The sequence below is a fragment of the Melospiza georgiana genome, chromosome 2 (assembly GCF_028018845.1).
Source record: "Melospiza georgiana isolate bMelGeo1 chromosome 2, bMelGeo1.pri, whole genome shotgun sequence".
Lineage (NCBI taxonomy): Eukaryota > Metazoa > Chordata > Aves > Passeriformes > Passerellidae > Melospiza > Melospiza georgiana.
This window is the reverse complement of record NC_080431.1, coordinates 74,054,816-74,075,390: the sequence shown is the minus strand read 5'-3', so window position 1 is coordinate 74,075,390 and position 20,575 is coordinate 74,054,816. Positions and strand designations below refer to the sequence as shown.

General features: G+C 37.4%; 1 protein-coding gene across 14 annotated transcripts in view; it reads left to right on the top strand.

Moving 5' to 3' along the window:
* Nucleotides 1–20,575, top strand: part of DLG2 (discs large MAGUK scaffold protein 2) — a 983,427-nt gene that overhangs the window by 752,725 nt on the left and 210,127 nt on the right. For all 14 annotated transcript variants that reach the window (XM_058044765.1, XM_058044759.1, XM_058044856.1 and 11 more), the window contains 2 exons: nucleotides 5,402–5,470; nucleotides 15,788–15,944. In XM_058044765.1, coding sequence (XP_057900748.1) covers nucleotides 5,402–5,470; nucleotides 15,788–15,944 — 226 coding nt within the window. The remainder of the gene's footprint in view (nucleotides 1–5,401; nucleotides 5,471–15,787; nucleotides 15,945–20,575) is intronic.

Here is a 20,575-nt window from a genome sequence, read left to right as displayed (position 1 = left end):
GATCTGGGAGTGCATAAGCATCATGCCAAAGAGTAGGAAGGAGGGTGACAGATGAGGAACTGGTTCCATGAGGAGCTGCAAACTGTGTCGGGTGTGGTACCAGGTACCAGAAGCTGTAGGTAATAGGGAGGCCATGCAGACGGAGTGCCTCAGCAAGTTTCCTGCAGGTTCTGAACAAATGTTCCCTGTTTAAATTAATGAAAATAGCACTATCTCCTCTTCCACAGCTGTAATTAGAGACAAAATCAGGTGTTATGTTCATGGATCATTTCCATCCAATACTGCTTAAGTAACTCAGAGTGTTGGATTTTTGTTCTTCTGCCGTTATCCCTTTTTTCTCCTATGTTTTTTCACCTCTAAGTATTTTGCCATGTAAAGCTCAGTCCTCAGCTGGTATAATTTTCAAACTAACTTCATCAGGAAGGACTTCAGCTCCCAGGAGGAGCTTTATAATTCCTCATAATCATTACAGTATCATAAATAATAATGATGGGAAGAACAACAACAGTAGTAGTATAACTGAGGCTGATAGGAAGACTTAAGCTTACTTTTTTAACAGTAATAGAATATCTTGGAATTCTGTGGAGAATTAGGCACCCCATTTCTAAAAACCCAAAAGTTTGTCCAAAATATGAAGATATGAACAAGGAACACAATCACTTAAGATTGGATTAGGTTTTCTCTGACAGTTTTCATTCACTATCCCTAATTTACTCAATGCTGAGTTCTTCACAATACTTTAAGTCTGTGTTTACTCTACATGTGGGACTCTTTGAAAATATGTCCTCTCCACTCTACTCCTTTAAACGGCATTTCTAATAACTTTCAGTTCCCCCCACATCATTCTAAACCAGTTCTGCTGTTTTAAATACTCTTAAATAATTTTGTATCTCAAGCTGAAAGAACAAATCCTCTCCAAAAAAAGCAAGATTTTTATATTTTAAAGGTAATCATTATCTCCTGCAGTTACCTCAGCCATAAGGAAGTAGATTTGAAGTCAGTGGATGTTTCACCACTTTGAAGATCAGGTACCTGACTTGGGCACACCACTTACAAAGGTGGATAATTAGCTCTGTTCCAGGAGCTGAAGCATTCCTCTGAGTCACAGCTCCACCTTGCATTCTTCCTTATTGCTAAATGATGCTAGTTTAGGGCTGCAGTAACTCACATACTCAAGTCACAGAATGTGGCTAACCACTTATTTGTGAGCACTGTTTAGGGAAGGGAGGCAGGCAGGGAGGGAGGAATGAGTTAGCAACCTTTTTTACTTTAGTTGTGCAAGTGAAGTAACCTCAGAGAACCTGAACGGGGATGTGATGTGCGCTTATTCTACATATTTGTAGGCAGAGTGACAGCCTAATCCTTCATTTTGTTCCTTTTCTGTTTTCCAATGAGTAGCTATTTGGCCTAGCAATGCTATTTGTACAATAGATGTACAGATGCCATTTTAAAAATTGAGTTATGTTGCTAAAATCCTCGCTGCATGTGCCTGTGCATGAAAACAGCTCTACATCTCATGTCTGGCTTTGTTACCTGAGGGTGATCTGGACGTAGCAGGGTTGAATGTCCTATTCCCTGAAGTTTCCTATTTGCCTCTGATGGGAGACTGGTTAGTTTGACACTTCTAATATGGGTCAGTAACTGTCAGTACTGGATATCATCAAACCGTTTGGAGCTGAGATTAAATTAATGCCAAAAAAAAGCAATCTCTGGTCTTCTAATTAATCCCATGGGAGTGCAAAAACTCATTTAAGTTAGGAGTTTAGCTGTTGGCAGCATCAGGAAAAGCTGGTTTCACTTCACTGAGCTGAATTAAAACTCCACATTAATGAAATTAAAGCATGTTGCCTTCCTAAACTCTTACATCCATCAAATCAAAAGCTTAGAAGCTTTATAAACAACTGCAGTGCTACCTTCAATCCTTGACATAAGAAACTACATGCTGAGAATACATCATAAAAACAAACAGTCTTAGCATTCCCTTCACTGGTCTCCAGTGGAATTTTTTAATATTGCATTTATCACTCTTTTTTTTGTTTTAGTATTGTGAATGACAAAGAATAACTCAGGGCTCTGGTTTTGGGTTTGGTTTTGTTGTTTGTTTTGGATTTCTTTTTTTCTGGCAGAGAACATATTGATAGACAAATGGAGTTTGTGTATTTTTGTTCTGTGTGGCAGTTTCAGAATTGGGAGCTGAAGAATGGCTGCTCCAGAGCCATTATTCAGAGTAGTCACTACCCAGCCTGTGCCATGGCTGCTTTGCTGCATCTTTATGAGAAGTTGCAGGTCAATTGATTTAGGAAGAAAATAACTTCAATGCTGTCAGTTTTGACTTGTCAAAATAAAGATGCATGAAAACAAAAGAGTTCTTAAATCAGGGCTGTGGCAAATGGACAGCTGTTCTTTGTTGATAGAGGTTGAGGGTTGAGAGAGGAAAGCTAATGATTTTTCAAGTGCTCTCTTTGTAAAGTCAATGTGTCTAGGTTTTATCTAAACAAAAGAGACGAGGAAAGATTTTGGATTGTAACAACCTTATTTCTTCTACTGTCAATGCAATAGGCAGGCTTTGGGATGAACTGATTTGAGCATCATGCAGCCTGATCCCTTAATGGTGGTTTGTCCATATTTTTGCATTAGAGAAGTTTAAAACACAATAAATATTTCCCTAACGTGATTGTTTCATCCCAGATAGGTGTTTCACTGGTGTATTGTGTATCAGTGAAAGTGTCATTTGGGAAGGGAAGGCGGTGGTTCATCTGACCCCTGTGGGGAAAGAAGGGTTTATGATGCTGCCTCCAGTTTCAGCATCACCCACACAGCAAAAGTGCCTTCAGAGCTTTCTTGGCCAAGAACAGAATTAAAGCTGAGCAGACTGGCTACTCACCTTTTTGTTTATTTAATATTTACTGATATGATTATTTGCATAATAAACATTTTTAAAAATACGTGAACACCAGGCTGCTCTATTTTTATTACTTAATGAAGCCATGAAATAGTTCTCCTTGCCTCAGAAATTAGTTTAAAACAAAAAGCATTTTAAACCCATTAAAAAGAGAGGTTGGATTCTTTGCTCCCAGTTTTGCACCCTATTATTAATTTACAATCTCATTCTTTGTTCCTTCGCTCTTATGAATTGTCTTACAAGAACAGTATATCCCCCTTGTCTCAATGAACTAAAATAAAATGGATTTAAGTTAAAATTGGTCTTTTACAGGATATAAAATTCTTTTCTTCAGGGAAAATCCATCTTGTGTGGCTATAGTACTGGGCTGTATATTTAAATATTGTTACTTTATATTATTAAAATTAGTAGGAGGTTAATTCTGTATAATGTTAGAGAAACGGTAGCATTTTTATAAACCTAATTGTCAAACTCTGAACATTTTGATCCGTCAGTTTAAAACTGTGCTGCTTACATATCTCAATAGGGGTATGTTTAGGCATTCATCACAGAAAGTGTTGGTAGCAGAAAGCTTTATTTCTTCTGTTCTGCAAAATACATGGCAAGTGCACAAGTGTATTAAGCATGTGATAAAATCAGCTTCTTTCTGCTGGTTCCATCAGTTTGATAGAATTCACCAGGAGATTTTCTTTTCAATAAGTCAGGAATCAAATCAGACTATTATTCTGTCTCCAATAGCAACTTGTGTCAAGCAATGATTAAATTGCATTTTAGACTTTAAGGTGTCATTATATTCACAATGATACCTTAGAAGGCACAAGTTTCTATCGAGCATCAAACTTGAATTTTATAATTATGTAAAATAAAATGAGTTTTCTTATCACCAATTCTGAACTATTTTCATGAAAGAAGGTGAGGGTTCATTTGAATACTGTGTCATAAATCCCTAGGAATGGAAAAGTTTTCTAATGAGCCCCTCACTTGGCAGGAGTGGGGTGTAAAGTTCCTTGTACATGCAAACCAAATGTGAAATTTTAACCAATATTCATATAATATTCTGCAATGTTTGTCCCACTCAGCTGTTTTGTTCGTACCATGATCCCACAAACTTATAATTCCTAAGTTTGCTATAAAACAGATAAGAAGCTCTGCAGCTCTTCTTACAAGGGGAATATACTTTTCCACAAACCTTCTGAAACCTTCTCAATAGGGATGAATACTTTACCAGCATAAAACAAGAGCACACTTGTCACAAGGGAAGATACCAGGAAGCAGCAGGACTTGTTTGTCCAGTGACAGGCAGCACAACTCCATGGGCTGCAAAAAAAAAAAAAAAAACAACAAAAAGGATCTTTTCTATCAGATGGCATTGACTATGTTACAGGATGAAATTCATGTAAAAGAGATGTGTTGCTCACTAATGTCAAATGAAGTGCTTTTATTGAAAATAAGATGTGTTGCTTCTGAACAAGCAGCTTGAGATATATGCAAAGCTTCAAAGCAAGACAAAGTCTTCAGTTATTAGAATTAGTGATATAAAACTGACATAAAGATTTCTTTTTATTGTGTACTTTGCATTATTAATACTGGGCCTCACTATGTGCTGTAGTCATTTTAACTAATCAGAAAATACACCCAGATGCTTCTACTTTTTAATATCTTATTTAAACAGGATGTCTTGGGTAAGGAGTACAATTTATTATCAAAAAACTGCCTTTGACTGATGCTCTGTTTTATCCATTTGTATTTACAATACTATTCTACCATAGTATAATACTGAAATTGGCACATACTGTGTGTTTTTGACAGAATAATTGTTCGTCAGGTTTCTTAGTCATGTCAGTATAACATATGGGAAGCCATTAGACCTCAAAAATCAGAATCAATCAAAAAGGTTTTTTTCAGAAAGTCTGTGGTTTGCTATAGAAAAAAATACCATGTTTTTTCCCAAATGTTGTGTCCTAGATTAATAAAAATCCATGTGGAAAGACTCAAGCTGCTTAAAATCTGATAGAGCTAGTGCTGAAGTTACAGCAAGATGCAACTCTAAGGAATGCATGTCCTCTTTTACTGAGAAACACTGAGAATTAGATTGATTACATTATCATTTGCTGTTTTACCTTTTGCTCTAAAATTAAATTTGCATTGAATGTTTAGTATATTTAGTGGAATAATTAGCATTTAAGTTATTTTAAATTACTAAACTCTCTGTGTGAATCTATATGTATTTAAAAAATGAGTGGGAAAGATAAGGGAGAGTTATCTTCATTTTCTGCTCTTAATGAGAAATGAAAGCTGAATTTAAACAAGAGAAATTGTACAATTAAGCCCTTTTTGAACAAATGAGCAGCACTGAGATCAAAATGCTTTAGACACGTGTAAAACAATCTGATTGTTGTATCTATTTTGGCATTAGCTAAACTGCTAAAGACAATAAGAGCAAGAGCAACTTCTATTTCTTTAACAAATGCTTTTCTTTATTCTTCCTTGGCCGTCCAGTCATTCCCAGCACAGCACTGCAACGCGTCCGCCCACAGTGAGCTTGCAGCGGACCATTTCTGTGGAAGGGTAAGATGATTCTCTGTTGAAGCTGCTGTAGAGGTGTCAGGTACCCCTGAGCTACCCACACACACAGGGCTCCTCATTAGATGTGGTGTTTAAGTCTGTGAGATGAAGCAATGAGGTTTCAAATTAGTGCTGATCCTTTCTTGGTACTTACACTGGAAGGTTTGGTTTTCATGGAGATGAGAGTATCTGTCATGGAGATATATTGGATACATTTCTTCAATTCATCTCACTTGACTAGTATTAATATTTACTTGTGTTAGCTGTAAAATCTTCCCACTTATCATGGAAAAGCCCAGTGAAGTCTTACTCTGTTTTCTTAATGTATGCATGAGTTCTGTTTGACAAATCAGTGTTCAAAACTAAGGATGACGAAGTACTGATAGAAAATATTAGCACAGTGCTGGTGAATATCTGTGTACATGAGTGTGTTAACTGTAGGACACAGCTCTGGGTGCACAGCAGCCTCAATTTTAACTGAGACAGTGGTGTAAAATGTAAATAATGCACAACTACAGATAATATTCTTGCATCTTTACAGTATTAGAAAGGCTTATATTTAAGACAAGAACACAGATTTTGTTTGCACTGACTGGCATAGTCTTAAAAAATGTCAATTATTTTTTTATTCCCTCCCATAGAGATGTGGAACTCTGTACGCATGGGTAATAACCTGTGATTGGCTGCTCTCAATTCATATTTCAAAGCTTTTCTTTCTTGTGATAAAAGTGAGACTATAAAGTTTCCACAGAGGAAAGATGTCGTCTTGTTGTCTTTTAGTTTCTGTTACAATTTGCTGTGGCGCAGTCAGTAAAATAATCCTGTTCTAAGTGAAGTCTGAAGTAGTTTTCTCAAAAGTCCAAATTTTTAATTTCTTACCTAGATCTATGATTTCAAAATATAATTATTTAAAATATGTAAAACAGCTATGGTAATTAGTCATTGAAAATTAGATTGAATAATGGAATTATGCAGGAAAAGTGCATGTGGCTCAAGGGCTATCATCTGGAAGATAGTTCTATAAATAAAGCCTTAATTGTCATCCAGCCATAATGCTCAAAACAGGACCAATTTTAAAGTAGATCAGGTTGCTCCAGATCTTGTCCAGGGAAACTGTGACTATCAAAAACCTGGAGATTGCTCAGGCCCTGGACTAGCAATCTCAGTGCTTAAACACCCTCCTTTAAAATTTCTTCATCTCTCTAATCCAAAGAGAGAGTCATAATAAATTCCCCTGACTCTTCTTCAAATCATCACATGAATAAATTGATGTTTGAAATAAAACTGAGCTTCAAGAAAATTTGGGTGGTAAAAAGGAGGGGGAGGGAGAGAAAAAAATAATTTGCTCAGTTGAGACTTAAGGAAGGAAATTCTCTTACGATGTCTCTGGCTTGGTCTACTGGACCAATTCAGGAATCATCCTGTAGCTTTAAACTCCTACTTAAATATGGAAATCAGTCTTTCTAAATGAATTTTTAGATAAATTGCAGAATCTGTACTGGCCACACAGACAACTTGCATATATTGTGTGTGAATCATTACAGATCAGAAAATCTGCAATTGATGCCACAGGTCTCCTGTTGCTCAGGAGGTAGAAGAAGATCAGCTTGTAATTATTACCAATCAACTTACACTGCATCATATTTCATTTCACATAGGAAAGTGGGACTGTTAGCCTATTCCACTGCTGAGCAGAAATGAGTAATCAGCTCAGCCCTAAATATTTCATTATGTTACAGCTCGATTTATTCTAATGTTTTTGTGGAGTCCATGCTGCTATGTTTACAGCTAATAGAATTTGAGGTCAAAACAAAGTTATTTTTCTCTTTTAGGAACTGTGTTCCTATCAGAAGGATCCTGTATTTAGGAGAATCACTAAATTGGTTTTGGGATGTACTTTTTAAACAGCTGCTTTACCTGCAAGGCATCCCTGGCACACACTGACATTTGTACCCTGCGTGCTGGCTCTCTCTGACTGACTGTGGAGTCACTGAAGTGATATAATTATTGGGTCCTATGAATGAAAAATTAAATCTAGGAGTTAAAGAAATACAGAGAGAATTGCATTTACTGGCATTTAGTCCTTTCCACCCTGTTGAAATATATTATAATAGAGCTGGCCAGAATAGATTTTTAAAGAATTTGAATAGCTTTTTTCAACAAGGTGATAGATGAACACATAAAACCATTTAATTTTTTAGTAGAGAGGGCTTTTGTGGACTTCGTGTCCAGCAACAACATGAATGACCAGGTGGGAAAAATAAAGACATCTTTAAAGATTTTTTCCCAATATATTCAAGCCATATATTCTTCACAGTGCAATAACTGTATATGAGGTGTACAGATTTATTCTGTATATAAAGGCATGAACTTCAGAGGTGTTGGAGGTCTTCATTAGCAACTTCCCTAATGCCTTATTTTCATGGTTTAAAAACCAAGAAAACTCTAATGTTTTAATTTGAAAATATTGTTGAGTTTTTTGAAGTGATTTTAATGAACAATCTTAGCTGTGACTATCCAAAATATTGGTTGAAAACAGCCCTTATGTTTTTTGAAATCCTGCCATACTAGCACACAAAGCTTTAATGTTAGTGATGTTTGACAGCTATTCTCTCTGCTTTTGGCATCCACACTAAATTGAATTTTGTATGCTACCAGCCAACTCTTAGAAACTGGGATTTCAACTTATTTGATCAAGTCTTTTTGACTTTGCAATGTGTCTGAGCATCTGAAATACATTTAAAAATATTTATACATAAATAAACAGCATTTGAACCATGACTAAGGATAAGAATTTTTATTCTGGACAGTACAGATATTACAGAATGGTTTTAGTTTCAGAAGCATCTTCTATAAAGTAATTTGAGATGCTTGCTCCTAGCAGCCTGTGTATTGATATTTCCAGACATGGCTTAGAGGCACTGCTATTTTTAGGTATTCTCTGAGCATTTGAATACTTCCTGTCTCTTGGTAATGCAATTCTGTTGCCTCTCACCAATTCCATCTCATCTAGCTTTGTTTACAAACTGTAAAGCTGGAGCATTCATGGTGAATAGAGCTATTGAATGCTGTAAGTAATAGTTTTTACAACAGTGGTTTCAGTATGGAACCAATAGTTTTTAAAAGCAAGATGCAAAGCAAACCTTTCTAGTATGGAGTTGTCTGTGCTGGGTATATAAGATGGTACAGAGATTCGGTTTTCAGTATTTATTTTGATTATTAGCATGTAAATAATATACCTCCTGGAACAGGGAAGAGACATAAGTGATTGTGTGAGACAAAGCATAAATGAACTATCAGACAGGAATAATCATATCCCTTATAGAGCTGAAGGATAGCTATATTGGCTGTCCTACATTATCTCTCTAAAAATCAATGAGATTTCTCAAACCCAGGAGGCAGACTACTGTGCATTTGAAGTAAATGTCAGGTGTCATGGTAAAAATGCAGTCCAGTTTTTAAAATCAAAAAGATTATTCCTGTATGCCAATTCCACCTTGCTATCTGCAAGCAGAAAACTTGTCCTGGTGTGCAGGCTTTAATTTCTCTACAAAAGATAAAATGAAAGATTGCTAGAGTCCAGAGGTCTTCCTACAGAACAAAATCTCTTACAAAATATAACCCAGTGCAATCACACATGCATCAGTCATGTTGAAGCCTGGCCCCCAGTAAGTTCCCTTGCATTAAGGATACATAAAAGTTAGTGGCAATTTAGGCATGATGTTTGCAGAATAAATGCATTAAAATTGTCGTCATTATTAAAGTTAGAACAAACCATTGCTTTTACATGATCAATGAACGAGAAATTCAAGGAATCCATAGTCAAATAAATCAACAAAATACTTTTTTCAAGCAGATAAGGTAACTTTAGTTACCCTAAATATCACAGGCAAAATGGTATTTTACTATGTAATCTGATGAATGTACATTTTATTAAAGGCTGAGTGCTTAGTTGTTAGTATACCAATATTTGGTGAAATAAAGTAAGTCACTAATCAGTTAGAAGGCCAAAGCATTGTTTCAGTTTATGCAGGCAAAGTTACCCCTCTGGACTGTGATGGTCAATATGAAAGCAGTAGATAAGGGGAAGGCTTCCTTATTTTATGTTATTTTCAACAATAATTGAAAGTAGGATGACACTGATTAAAGTCAATCTCAGGGATGAGACCTCACAGGGCCAGGGGTAACTCTGGTGTGTGCAGGTGCCACGAGGTGATGAAGGACTGGGAACTGAGAAAGGAAGGTCTGTAGTCCCCTACCACTGCCAGGTGCTGGTGCTTTGGTCACTGCAATAAAGGCACATGAGAGGGAGGGCCAGGGAGGAAAAGCAAAGGGTGGAGATGTTTCACATCATAATGGAAAGATTTTGCCAAGCCTAAGAGGGAATAACAAGGGGAAAAGTAGAAGCTGAGGTGCAGTAGAAGTGGTATTACAATAAAACAATAGATGAGAGCAGTACAGACAGATTTTTCATTCGTGTGAAACAAAAGTTGTAGAAGTATGAAAGAAAATCTATACAAAGAAAGCTTGGTTCCACCAAAACTCAAAGCCTTTTACAAAGGTGCGTGTGAATATTTCAGGCCTTCAACCACTTAGAATTTCATATCATCTCTTGTTTGAGTAATCAGATTTTAAACCATCACACATTGGCACTTACTCTGTCCCTCCAATCTTCTTGTGTTCAGTGCTGTGAAGAATGAACAATCTATTTGAATCACCTTTTTTTTTAGGTTCTTCCAGTGTGAATGTCCTTTGGTTGCCAAAAATAAATACACAGGTATTTATCAGAATTTTTTGAAGCATGAGAGGAAAACTGGAATTATTGTTGTGAAAATGAAATGGCTTGATTTACCAAATGAATCTAGTGTAACTCAGTGCTCACACTGTGGATTGTTAGAAGCCAAACATATTTATACTGCTTAGGAGAAGGGGCCTTGCTGCCTTAGATTTGGTGTGGGTTCTTTCAGAGAATCACAGAATGGCTTGGGTTGGGAGGGACTTTAAAGATCATCAGGTTCAAACCCCACCCCATCTTCCACTAGACCAGGTTGCTCAAATGCCCATTCAGCCTGGCCTTGAACACTTGCAGGGGCTGGGTATCCACAGCTTCTCTGGGCAACCTGTGCCAGTGCCTCCCCAGCCTCTCAGCAGATATATTCCTCTTAGTATTTGATCTAAATCCACCCTGTTTCAGTTTAAAGCCATTTCCTGTTGTCCTATCCCCTGCGTGCTCTTCTCCTTGATATACTAATGTGACTTCACCCAAATAATATAACTTCAACTTCACCTCCTGCTGTTTGCTCATTCAAATAGCTGGGATGGGTTTTCTTGCACTATGTAAGAGTATAAAGGTTGTGGGCCCTGACTTGTATATTGATACTACCCTAAAGCAAACAATAAGATAAATATTCTTCTAGGCTTTCTGTGATCTGTGTTACTATAACACCAAAGCAACAAAGACTTTATGTATGCTTTCAACATCCTTTCTGAAGAAAATGGCAGTTTGGGGGAAGGAGGAAAGGCAAAAAACCAACAATAACAACAAAAAGAAAAAAGTTTTTAGAAGCCATAACAACAAAAAAACTGCAGCCAAATCAAGATCAAAGCCATATTTCTAAAGCCTCTGCAGATTTGAGACACCTCATCGATTGTATAAAACTGAAGAAATCCCTAGGGTCTGATGTTTGAAAGCACCCAGTGTTGCTTAAAATTTCTGTAGGTATTTCAAAAAGCACAAAACGTGTCAGCACTTCAATTTTATAGATGGTACAAAAGAAACAGAAAGACAGAGCCGTGTCAATTGAGATGAATACTAAAACTGACTCTTTTCTTTAATGTTGCCAGCAGCACAACAAAATCAATTTAATCATGGATTTTCTTTCATTTAATTATTATAAGAATTACTTGTTTTTAGAAAGCCCTTCCCCATCATTTATCAGTCCAGTTTTAATCTCTTAAATTAGATCTATAATTACTATGGATTCCACTCTATAGAAGAATGATAGTAATAGTCACATTTTTTTCTCTTGTCATTTTCTGTTTGTTAAAAGTAAACTGATCAAACCAAATATTCGGTACAAATGTAGTAAATAAAAAGCACTTGCTGTTTTTAAGGTAGTGATCAAATTAAACATGCATAAACCAAACAAACCTGCTAAGGAGAGAAATGCTGCACTATGATTTGGTTTTGGTCACTGCATTTTTATGACAGAAGACATTTTCTTAAGTGTTGACATTTTGTTGCTACTTATTGTTTTCAAATATTAATTTCGTAATCCTTTGCTCTTACATCAGGCCTGCAGTTTATAATGTGATTTACAGAATCTGATCTGATGCATTCCCCTAAGCAAGTAACCAAGTCCATCCAAATTGATTGTGCCATTGATTTCTCAGCCTGTAAATTTGTGTGGATTGCAGGACTTTATTTGCTGCTTTACTCCTGGATCTATTAATGTAAATCTTCCTTTCTTCTTTCCCTACCTTTTTATTTCCTTCCCTGATCTCCTTTACAGAGGCACTGCTTCCCTTTATTCTGATTTCTCTCTTCTTTCCTTTTTTCTTTCCTTTTTTCCCTTCTCTTTTTTTTCCCCTCCCTTCTGCTGTCTTCTGTCAGTCCAGGAATGTTTTCATCTCATACTCCTTTCTAATTTTTGCTTGATTTCCCCTGCTGCTCTGCTCTGTTTGTATGTGGTACAGAGCTGCAGGAGGGTATAAAACATGCACACACCAAATTAAAGTGCTAGTATGCTTTGTTAGCACCTACAAAGTTAACTTCAGCTGTATTTATCACAGAAGAAATTGTAAATGGGATAAATAGTTAAAGCTGGAGCCTGAAACATGAATTTCAGAAACACTGTATGTCAGACTGCTCCCTTTTCCAGGGTGGCTATAGAGTGCCATCTATTGTATCCAAATAAAACATCTTCACAGAACAAGCTGAGCTGGAAGGGACCCAGAAGGATCAGTGAATCCAGATCCTGGCCCTGCAGAGGACATCCCAAGAGTCACACCATGTGCCTGAGATCGTTGTCCAAATGCTCCTTGAGCTCTGTCAGGCTTGGTGCTGTGACCACTTCCCTGGGAAGCCTGTTCAGTGCCCAACCACCCCCATCTTAAAATAAGTTCTGCCTTAGTTGCTGTTTTCTGCAGGCAGGTAGACATTCTGAGTGCATTAACTACAAGCAAGCATCATTCACGTTTGAGTTACTTTTCTTTCAGTTCCCAACTCTCCCACCATCATGTCATCTTTAAGTGTTTGATTCCATCACCTCCTTTACAGCATTTATCTGCTTTTTATCTTGAGTTCTCTCATGTGTACTGGAACTACATTAATAATGATTTTTCACAGAGGCACAGGAATTTTTCCTATTGTTGTTTCCCACATATTCAAGAAAAATTGGAACAGCTGTTCTTAGACCCCCTTAAATATCATTAAGGGTTGACTGTAACTTTTATACCAGGTGAGAAAATATGTAACATCCTCATCTTCAGCTTAGACATTTCAGTGAGTCTTGATAAAGCATTGGCAGGTAACTAACTGTTGCATCACTTTTAAAAGATCACTTGGGCAGTGGCTAGTATTGTAGTTGGTTTCCTTAATAAATACTTGTCCTACTTCATAAATTTTATATCAACATTTTTACCATCATTTGGCCTTTTCTTTGTTGTCATTCTAAGTACACTATGCAAATGCATATTTTTAAAGCATATTTATTATATTAAGGTGAATCGGCATGTACATTCTACTTCCTATAGCTTTTGTAGTACAGTAAGGGCTAAAGGTTATTTTTATAATGACAACAGCACTTAGGTGTTCTTGAGTCCACATTTCAGATTCTGCAGGGTACTCAGACATGAAAGAAAAACAAAGACATGCTAAGGATGGTCAGCCTATATTCAGCCAAATCTGAGTCATGATCAAAATGATCTGATTAGGTAAAAGAGCAGGGGCAGAAACCCATTGCATTCTAATCACAGCTTCTGACATTTTCCCCTTATTGTCTGAACTTCCTCTGAACATAATCATCCAAGAGCAGAATGTGAATTTTGCTGTCAAAAGGCCAACATTATAAAACAGCACTGGCAGCACTTTAGGCATAAATCTGCTGACTTGATCAGAGACAGGGATTAATAACTGGGCCAACATTTTGTTGAGCTGCACAGCTTACTATTCAGTAGATACCCAGTTGTATTGACCTAGTTTTGTCAATGGCTCTGGCTTTCAACTAATTTGATCCAAGCTGCCTGTCATATGTGAAAGTACTCATTTTTATTTTGAACAAGATCTCTTCTGATTTCTCACCAGCAGAGCATGCAAATATATTGGTTTGACTTTGCTGCCTCTTTTTCCTCAATATTCTGGTAAATAATAAATGGCAGCTGCTCAACTCTTGCAAAGTATTTCTGATGAGTAGGGCTTGAAGATGACAAGTGTCACTGTATCATTTTGTGGATGAGGAAACTGAAGCTGGGAGAACAAATGAGTTGCCAAGAACGCTCAGCAGTGCATGGGCTAAACGGAGAAGAGAAATAATGCTTTCAGCTCACTGTCCTAGTTCTGCTCCAACCCCCAGGCCACACTTCTAATTAAAAACCTGTTTAGACTTCTTAGATTCTGGATTGCATTATGTCTACTCTGCACATATTTAGCAAGGTGTTAAAGGAGTTGCTACAAGGCAAATCAACAGCAGTGATGCAAAAAAAAACCAAAACCCTCTGCCTTTATTTTCTAATTCTTAAAAATACTTCAAAAATACACAAATTCAATACAATATATCTTTTGCTCACAGCTGTATTTTTAACTGTTTTCTGACTTTACAACATTATGAAAGTCAAGGGATGAAGGACCATATGGAGTAGGACTAATATGTTGCTTTAGTCTTCTCTTTCAAATATATGACACTTCTGTTTCGGAAAACTGAGATGTTACTTTAACATCATAATCAAGCTGGGGATATCATTTGAATTTTAGCACTGGGCAAAGATTAACAACTGCCTGTGATTTCAGAAGTATCATGTCAAGATAAAGTCTCCATGTGTCCATAAGATTAAACTTGTATCAAATAAGGCATCGCTCAATTTAATCACTTCTCTTCCTTTTTTCTCTGTTCTTTAAAAACAAAACGGAAATGAAAGATCCATTTGTGTGATGCAGAACGATGCTATAATATGGAGGAAATATTGAATCTTTTATACAAGAAGCATTCTGTAGAATGTGTGATTTTGTTGCTGGCAGATTTTTTTTGTAAACTTAAAGAATGAGTAGAGCATCTTATTTCTCTGGGAGGAGTCACAGATACCTATATGTATGTTTGGAAGACTTGCAGGGCTGGGCTTAAAATTTATACATCATAATTGAACAGCATTTACACTTTTTCTGAAAATTAAATTTTAGTGGGATTTGAAATGGGGTAAGTACCAATAAACATGGAGTGTGTGTATGTATATGTGGTTGTGTGTGCTTGTGTATCCAAGGGAGAGCCAGCTCTGAGGCCTCGTATGTAGAGACTGGGAACAAAAATATTTGGGACCCTCTCTCAAGGATGCTACCTTGATTGCTTAGGAAAGTTATCTATTTCTGGAAATAAGTATTCCCATCAGTAAATTGCATGTTATGTTTACATCCTCTGGGTCACATTTTCAATTTACAGATGAAAAGAGCTGTGTGAGATATACCTGTTATTATTTATTGATTTCCATCATAATTAATAGTTTTTTAAAAGCATGGAAAAAGCAGGTACCCCTTGGGCTGGTTCAGTGATAAAGCTGCAATGTGACTTAAAAATGCAAGATCCTGATAGTGTCAAACCAAAGTTTTTAATGATATTCTGCTGAATTAGCTCGCTCATGTAAATGTTATTTGCTCCAAATCTGTCAGGATCACAGCTGCCATTGCTTTTCTTGGAGTTGTAAGTTTTTTCTTTGTTCATTTGTTGCAAAAGCAAGACTAGAATTTAAAATAAAAAAGTTCTATATAAAGATTGGATATCTGGATATATAACATTGCTGTAAATTAGATTATTACATACATTCAGTGTTTTGTTTTTCCTTTTAATAAATTTGTCACTTAATATAGTGAAGATGACTCCGATGGGGTGAAATTAATAGGGATGTTTCAATTCAACCATGAGGGAAAAAAATTAATGCTGGTTGATTCCTACCTTACCTGTTCACCTGTTAACAGCTTGGTCATCTGTTATGTGGTTTCTTTAGACAATAGCAGGCCATTGTGTCTTAGGCAAAATATAGTATGCTTAAGAAGCTATGAAAAATGCATATGCAGTAAGAGTGCCTAAACATTGTGATTTTGTTTCTGTACAGAGAGCCTCGAAAAATCATCCTGCACAAGGGCTCCACAGGACTTGGTTTCAACATTGTGGGAGGTGAAGACGGGGAAGGCATTTTCGTGTCTTTCATCCTCGCAGGTGGGCCAGCGGATCTCAGCGGAGAGCTGCAGCGGGGAGATCAGATCTTGTCTGTAAGTGTTCTCTTGGGCTGGCCTCACCAGCTTCTGCATCTTGTTCTTTGGCTGTGCTGCAAGGGGCACACAAAGAAATTTTTCTCGTTTCCATGTTGTGAAATCTGAGCTGCAAACAGTTTATTCCTGAATATTTTGGTTATTTTGCATTTGGGTTTTAGAGCATTTGTTACTGCTGTTACTTGCATTTAGCAGGGAATGAGACTTTTCTCTACTTAATGCTACCTACACTACAGTGACACCTCAGGAAGGACCTAAGAACATTGCAGACCTAAGCATCCCATATTTTGGCCCATCATCCAGTTCCAGTTTTCCCAAAACACACACCTGAGTCCAAGGATATTTCTCAATTTCACCTTTTCTTGGAGGAGAAAAAGCAGTAGGATGAAATAATCTATGCTCAGGCTGCCATCTAGTGTGCACTCAAGTGCTTAGGAAATAGCTCACTTCAACAAGGAGAGGAATTAGGTTATGTTCATTATCTCTCTGCCTCTGATGAATTTGATGATCCCTCTGAAATTCTTTTCAAGTTTTATTGGATTAAATACTTTTTAGCCTGAGGTTATATTTTGCATACTTAGACTCAAAAACATATTTTTAATTTTTCATTCATGAATATATTGATATCACACATTTTAAAACCAGAACATTTGTGTTTTAGGCTCTGTCAAGTAATTGAACATCTGACTGAAATAATCTGAATATAAAGAAATTTGAATAACAATGAAAGCCTTGAAAATGTAGTTAAATATCCATTGACATTATTCACATTCCTTACAGGAGAAAAAAAAAAACTATCCCAAATTGATGCAGATGTGACTGTTTCATGTGAAACACAACAATAGCCTTAAGGCAAAGAGCTGAAATGCAGGAATTATTTACCCCAGATAAATGGTGGATGCACTAGGCTGTGGTATCACACTGCTTCCCACTGTTGTGCCTTCTTTCCCTGTGAATCCTGCATCCCTGGCTGTAATTTAGTTAGAGTTGAGAATGGAAGATGGCTTCAGCCTGGATGGTTTGTAATGTGTTCATTCAACACTTTCCTGGTCAATGTTTAAATTCATAAGAAAGCTGGATATGGTTTTCCTACATTGCTTTGGATTGTCTTGGCCTATTCTACGAAAAGTGAATTTGCCTTACACCTTTCAAAGTTTTTTACCTTTCAAGTAAAAAGTTGTAAAGAGGTGGCTGGAGGTGTTTTGCTATATATAGAAAATCTGGATAAGTTATCACCAAAGGGAGGCAGTAACCTGACATCGTGAGGATCACAACAGTGTATTTTATCTAGACCTGTTCCTTAAAAGTGTAAGAAAAAATGAGCAAGAGCAAGTAAAGGGTGTTTTGGTCCTGTTGGGAGTCCCCACAGGCAGGCAGGCATAGCACCACAAGACTACATCTGAAATGCAAAACAGTAAATTTATTTCATTACGTCACTAACCAGGGGATCCCAAAGCAGCACCTGGGCAGACACAGGAGTGGGAGCACAGGAACCATCAGGCTGAGCCCACCCTGAGGGCTGGCAGGGCTGTTCTTTGCACCCACTTATTGAGGGCCCACACACATGGAGCTTGCCACCATGCTGTGAGCTCTGTGCCTTTTGTGATCTCTGAGCTCTGATCTTCTCTCTCCCAAAGCAGGGAGCTCAGGCAGGTCCCTGAGAGTGCCTCCAAGTCCCTCAGACACCTACATTATCTCTAAACAGAAATCCTGTTTCTCAAAACAGAGAGGACAGACAGCAGTGAGCATAATCTAAGGGGTGTATTCCCACACTGGTATTCTCCAGGCCTCATGCTCAGCATTCCCACCTGCAAGGTCTCTTGGAATCTCACATCCTCCTCTGCACTCTGCTGCTTTTAACCCTTTCCTCCCAAGAGTGCTTTAAAGAGCTGTCCAAGTGGAAAGTTTCTAGGGAATTGCAAGAAAATCCAAGTAGATTCCTATAAAGTTATCCTTATGAAGAGATAAAGAAGTAAAAGGCCTGTGTCAGGAAGAGCACTGACAAGAAACCCAAATAATAGAAACAGAAGTCTCTTCAGGACAATTATGCAATTTATTTTTCTTTGGTTAGATGCAGCAAAATAGGGCTGACTAACAGAGACTAATGGGATCAAAGCCTTTCACAGTACATTGTATTCAAAAATCCAGAAGTTCAAATACAAATTTAAAAGTCCATTTTCTTTTCTTTTTAAGCAGGATTTATATTTACAACTGTATGTTACAGCCACAGTAAAATTTTTAACTCTATTTTTTTCTGTTTTGTAGTGGCATTTTCCATAAGGTTCTAATTAATGTTACTAGTGTTGCATCAGCATTTACTTGTCATGCAAGAGTTGTTTATTTGTTCATTGAGCAGAGAGGGATGGAAATTATTACTAAATTAGACTCTGTACATATCCCCAGGCAATCATCCAGTCAGGCCCTTGTTATTTATTTAATCACAAATAACTATTATGGATCCATTTTGCCATATTCAGAAAAAAACGGTTTCATGCACAGGGCTCATTAATCTTGTACCATTTTCTAGGGAAGGGTCCCAGGCACCTTGGTTTTATAAGAACTGCAGAAAAAATGTCTGTTTTTCTATGTTTGTTCTTTCTTGTCTCATCCCTCAGAAACAACTATTTCCCTACAGAAATACTTTTCCCGTTTGTTTCTCAAAACATGACAAATCTGATTAGCAAGAACAAATAGTCCCCTCAAAGCTGCTATTTGTAATCAGATGAAGATTGGTTAAATTTCTTACAGACAGGAAGCACAGTAAGTGATTTAGAGATCTGAATTTAATTTCTTATGAGATTGGTATTGCAAAATTACAGTGAAGCCACAAGAGTTCTTCTATTGTGATATTTTGCCACCCTTACAATTTGATGTGACCTGCTTTTTGGCCAATCCCTGTAATATTTATTATCTTCCAGAATGCTACTCCTTTCATCGTTGTCCCTGCCCATTGCAGGGGAGGTGGACTTGGTGACCTTTAAAGGTGACCATTTCCAACCCAGCTGGTTCTGTGATTCAATTCATTCAATTTAATCAATTTAGCTGGTGTCCTTCTGCGTGACCATAGGCAGGCTGCTTCATTTTCCTAAGCCTCAGGCTCCCAGGACAGTGAGGATCACGGGCTCTTTCCAAATTCATGCCTATGCTGTGAGTATGGCAATGTTGACTGGTTGAGAGCTGTGTATTCTCACCTTCGGGAATGTACCTACAAAAATGTACCTAAAACAGACTGCAAATCCACCAGTGAGACCCAGCAAGGCTTTTCCTTTATAAGCATTGCCTTGGAGAGACACACTGGGGGTGTGTACATCGTCCCAGAGTCAGCCTACAAGGCTTGGACAAATCCCATAATCTCTGCCTCTCCTTCTGCCTGACTGTCGGGATGTGAGAGGGAGGGATCCGACCCTGCAGCCCTCCGGGAGCACTGGGGAGGACGGTGCTGCAGCCTTGGCCCCATAGACGAGTGAAATTTGAATTTATTTTTCCCAAATGCCACCAGGTGGCGGCCCAGGATCAGTAATGGCAGCGATCTGCCTTCGGCTGAAACTTCAAGAAAATAGGGGATAACAGGTTTTTCCTGTTTTCATTTAATTGGAAATGCTTGCAAATTGTCTCTGAAAGAGGCTGATATTCCCAATGCTCCTTTTCAGAGAAAACAAATGAATCCTATCTGAACCTTGAAGGTCAATTGAAGAATCATGGAAAATCATCTGTGTTGGACAGTAAAACGTTTCAAATAGCCCAAAAATTAATTTCTGTGGTATGCTCATGAGAAGACTGGGGTTCCTCCCTTATAGTGTTTTCCTAAAATAAAATTAAGGATTACAATTCATTATACTCATTAGCGTCACCACCCAACTAATTTTTTTCTCATTTCTGAATGTCTTTAAAATGAAGTAACACACACACATCACCAATGTAAATTCATCACTGTACTAGACAATATCCTCCCCTGTAGTATTTTCCTCAAACTAAGTATATCATAACTATTATCAAGTAGCTTTTTTGAATTCTAATTGACATTAATGCTTGATTTAGTACATGTCCACACTCAGATTAATTTTCATCTCAGATGCTTATAGGCCAAAGGAAACAGTTCAGAATATCCATGGAAAAATCATTTCCATTGTAGAGCAGCAGAAATGAGGTGCCAGCGTGTTAAATGATTTGTTTAAAATCATTTTAGGAGTCTGGGCCAGGTTTAGATGCTGCTTGAAATCAGATCTAACCCCAAGTTCTCCATCTGTTATGAGAATGCAGTCTTCAATAAAAATAAAATGTAATGTTCCTTGATGCTATTCTTGCAGGTTTAAGTTCCACTCCCAAAGCTAAGGGATATTTTTCCTATTAAAACAACAATGGGAATCCACTGCTGGTTAGTCAAAACCACCTGCATTAGAACAATTTTTTTCCATGAGCCACGTGCATAAAATGGCCACCCATTGTGCATATACCCTGACAGAAAGTCCTATAATTTTTGGAAGTATGTACATAGTGAATACATTGCAATTTTTAGGGGAAAGTCCTGGCGAGGCAGGAGAAGCAATACAGTCGTTTTCAAAGAAAAATTGCCACATTGTTGTGATTTTTTTGGATTACAATCTCAAATTAAAGCCTTGATAAAACATAAG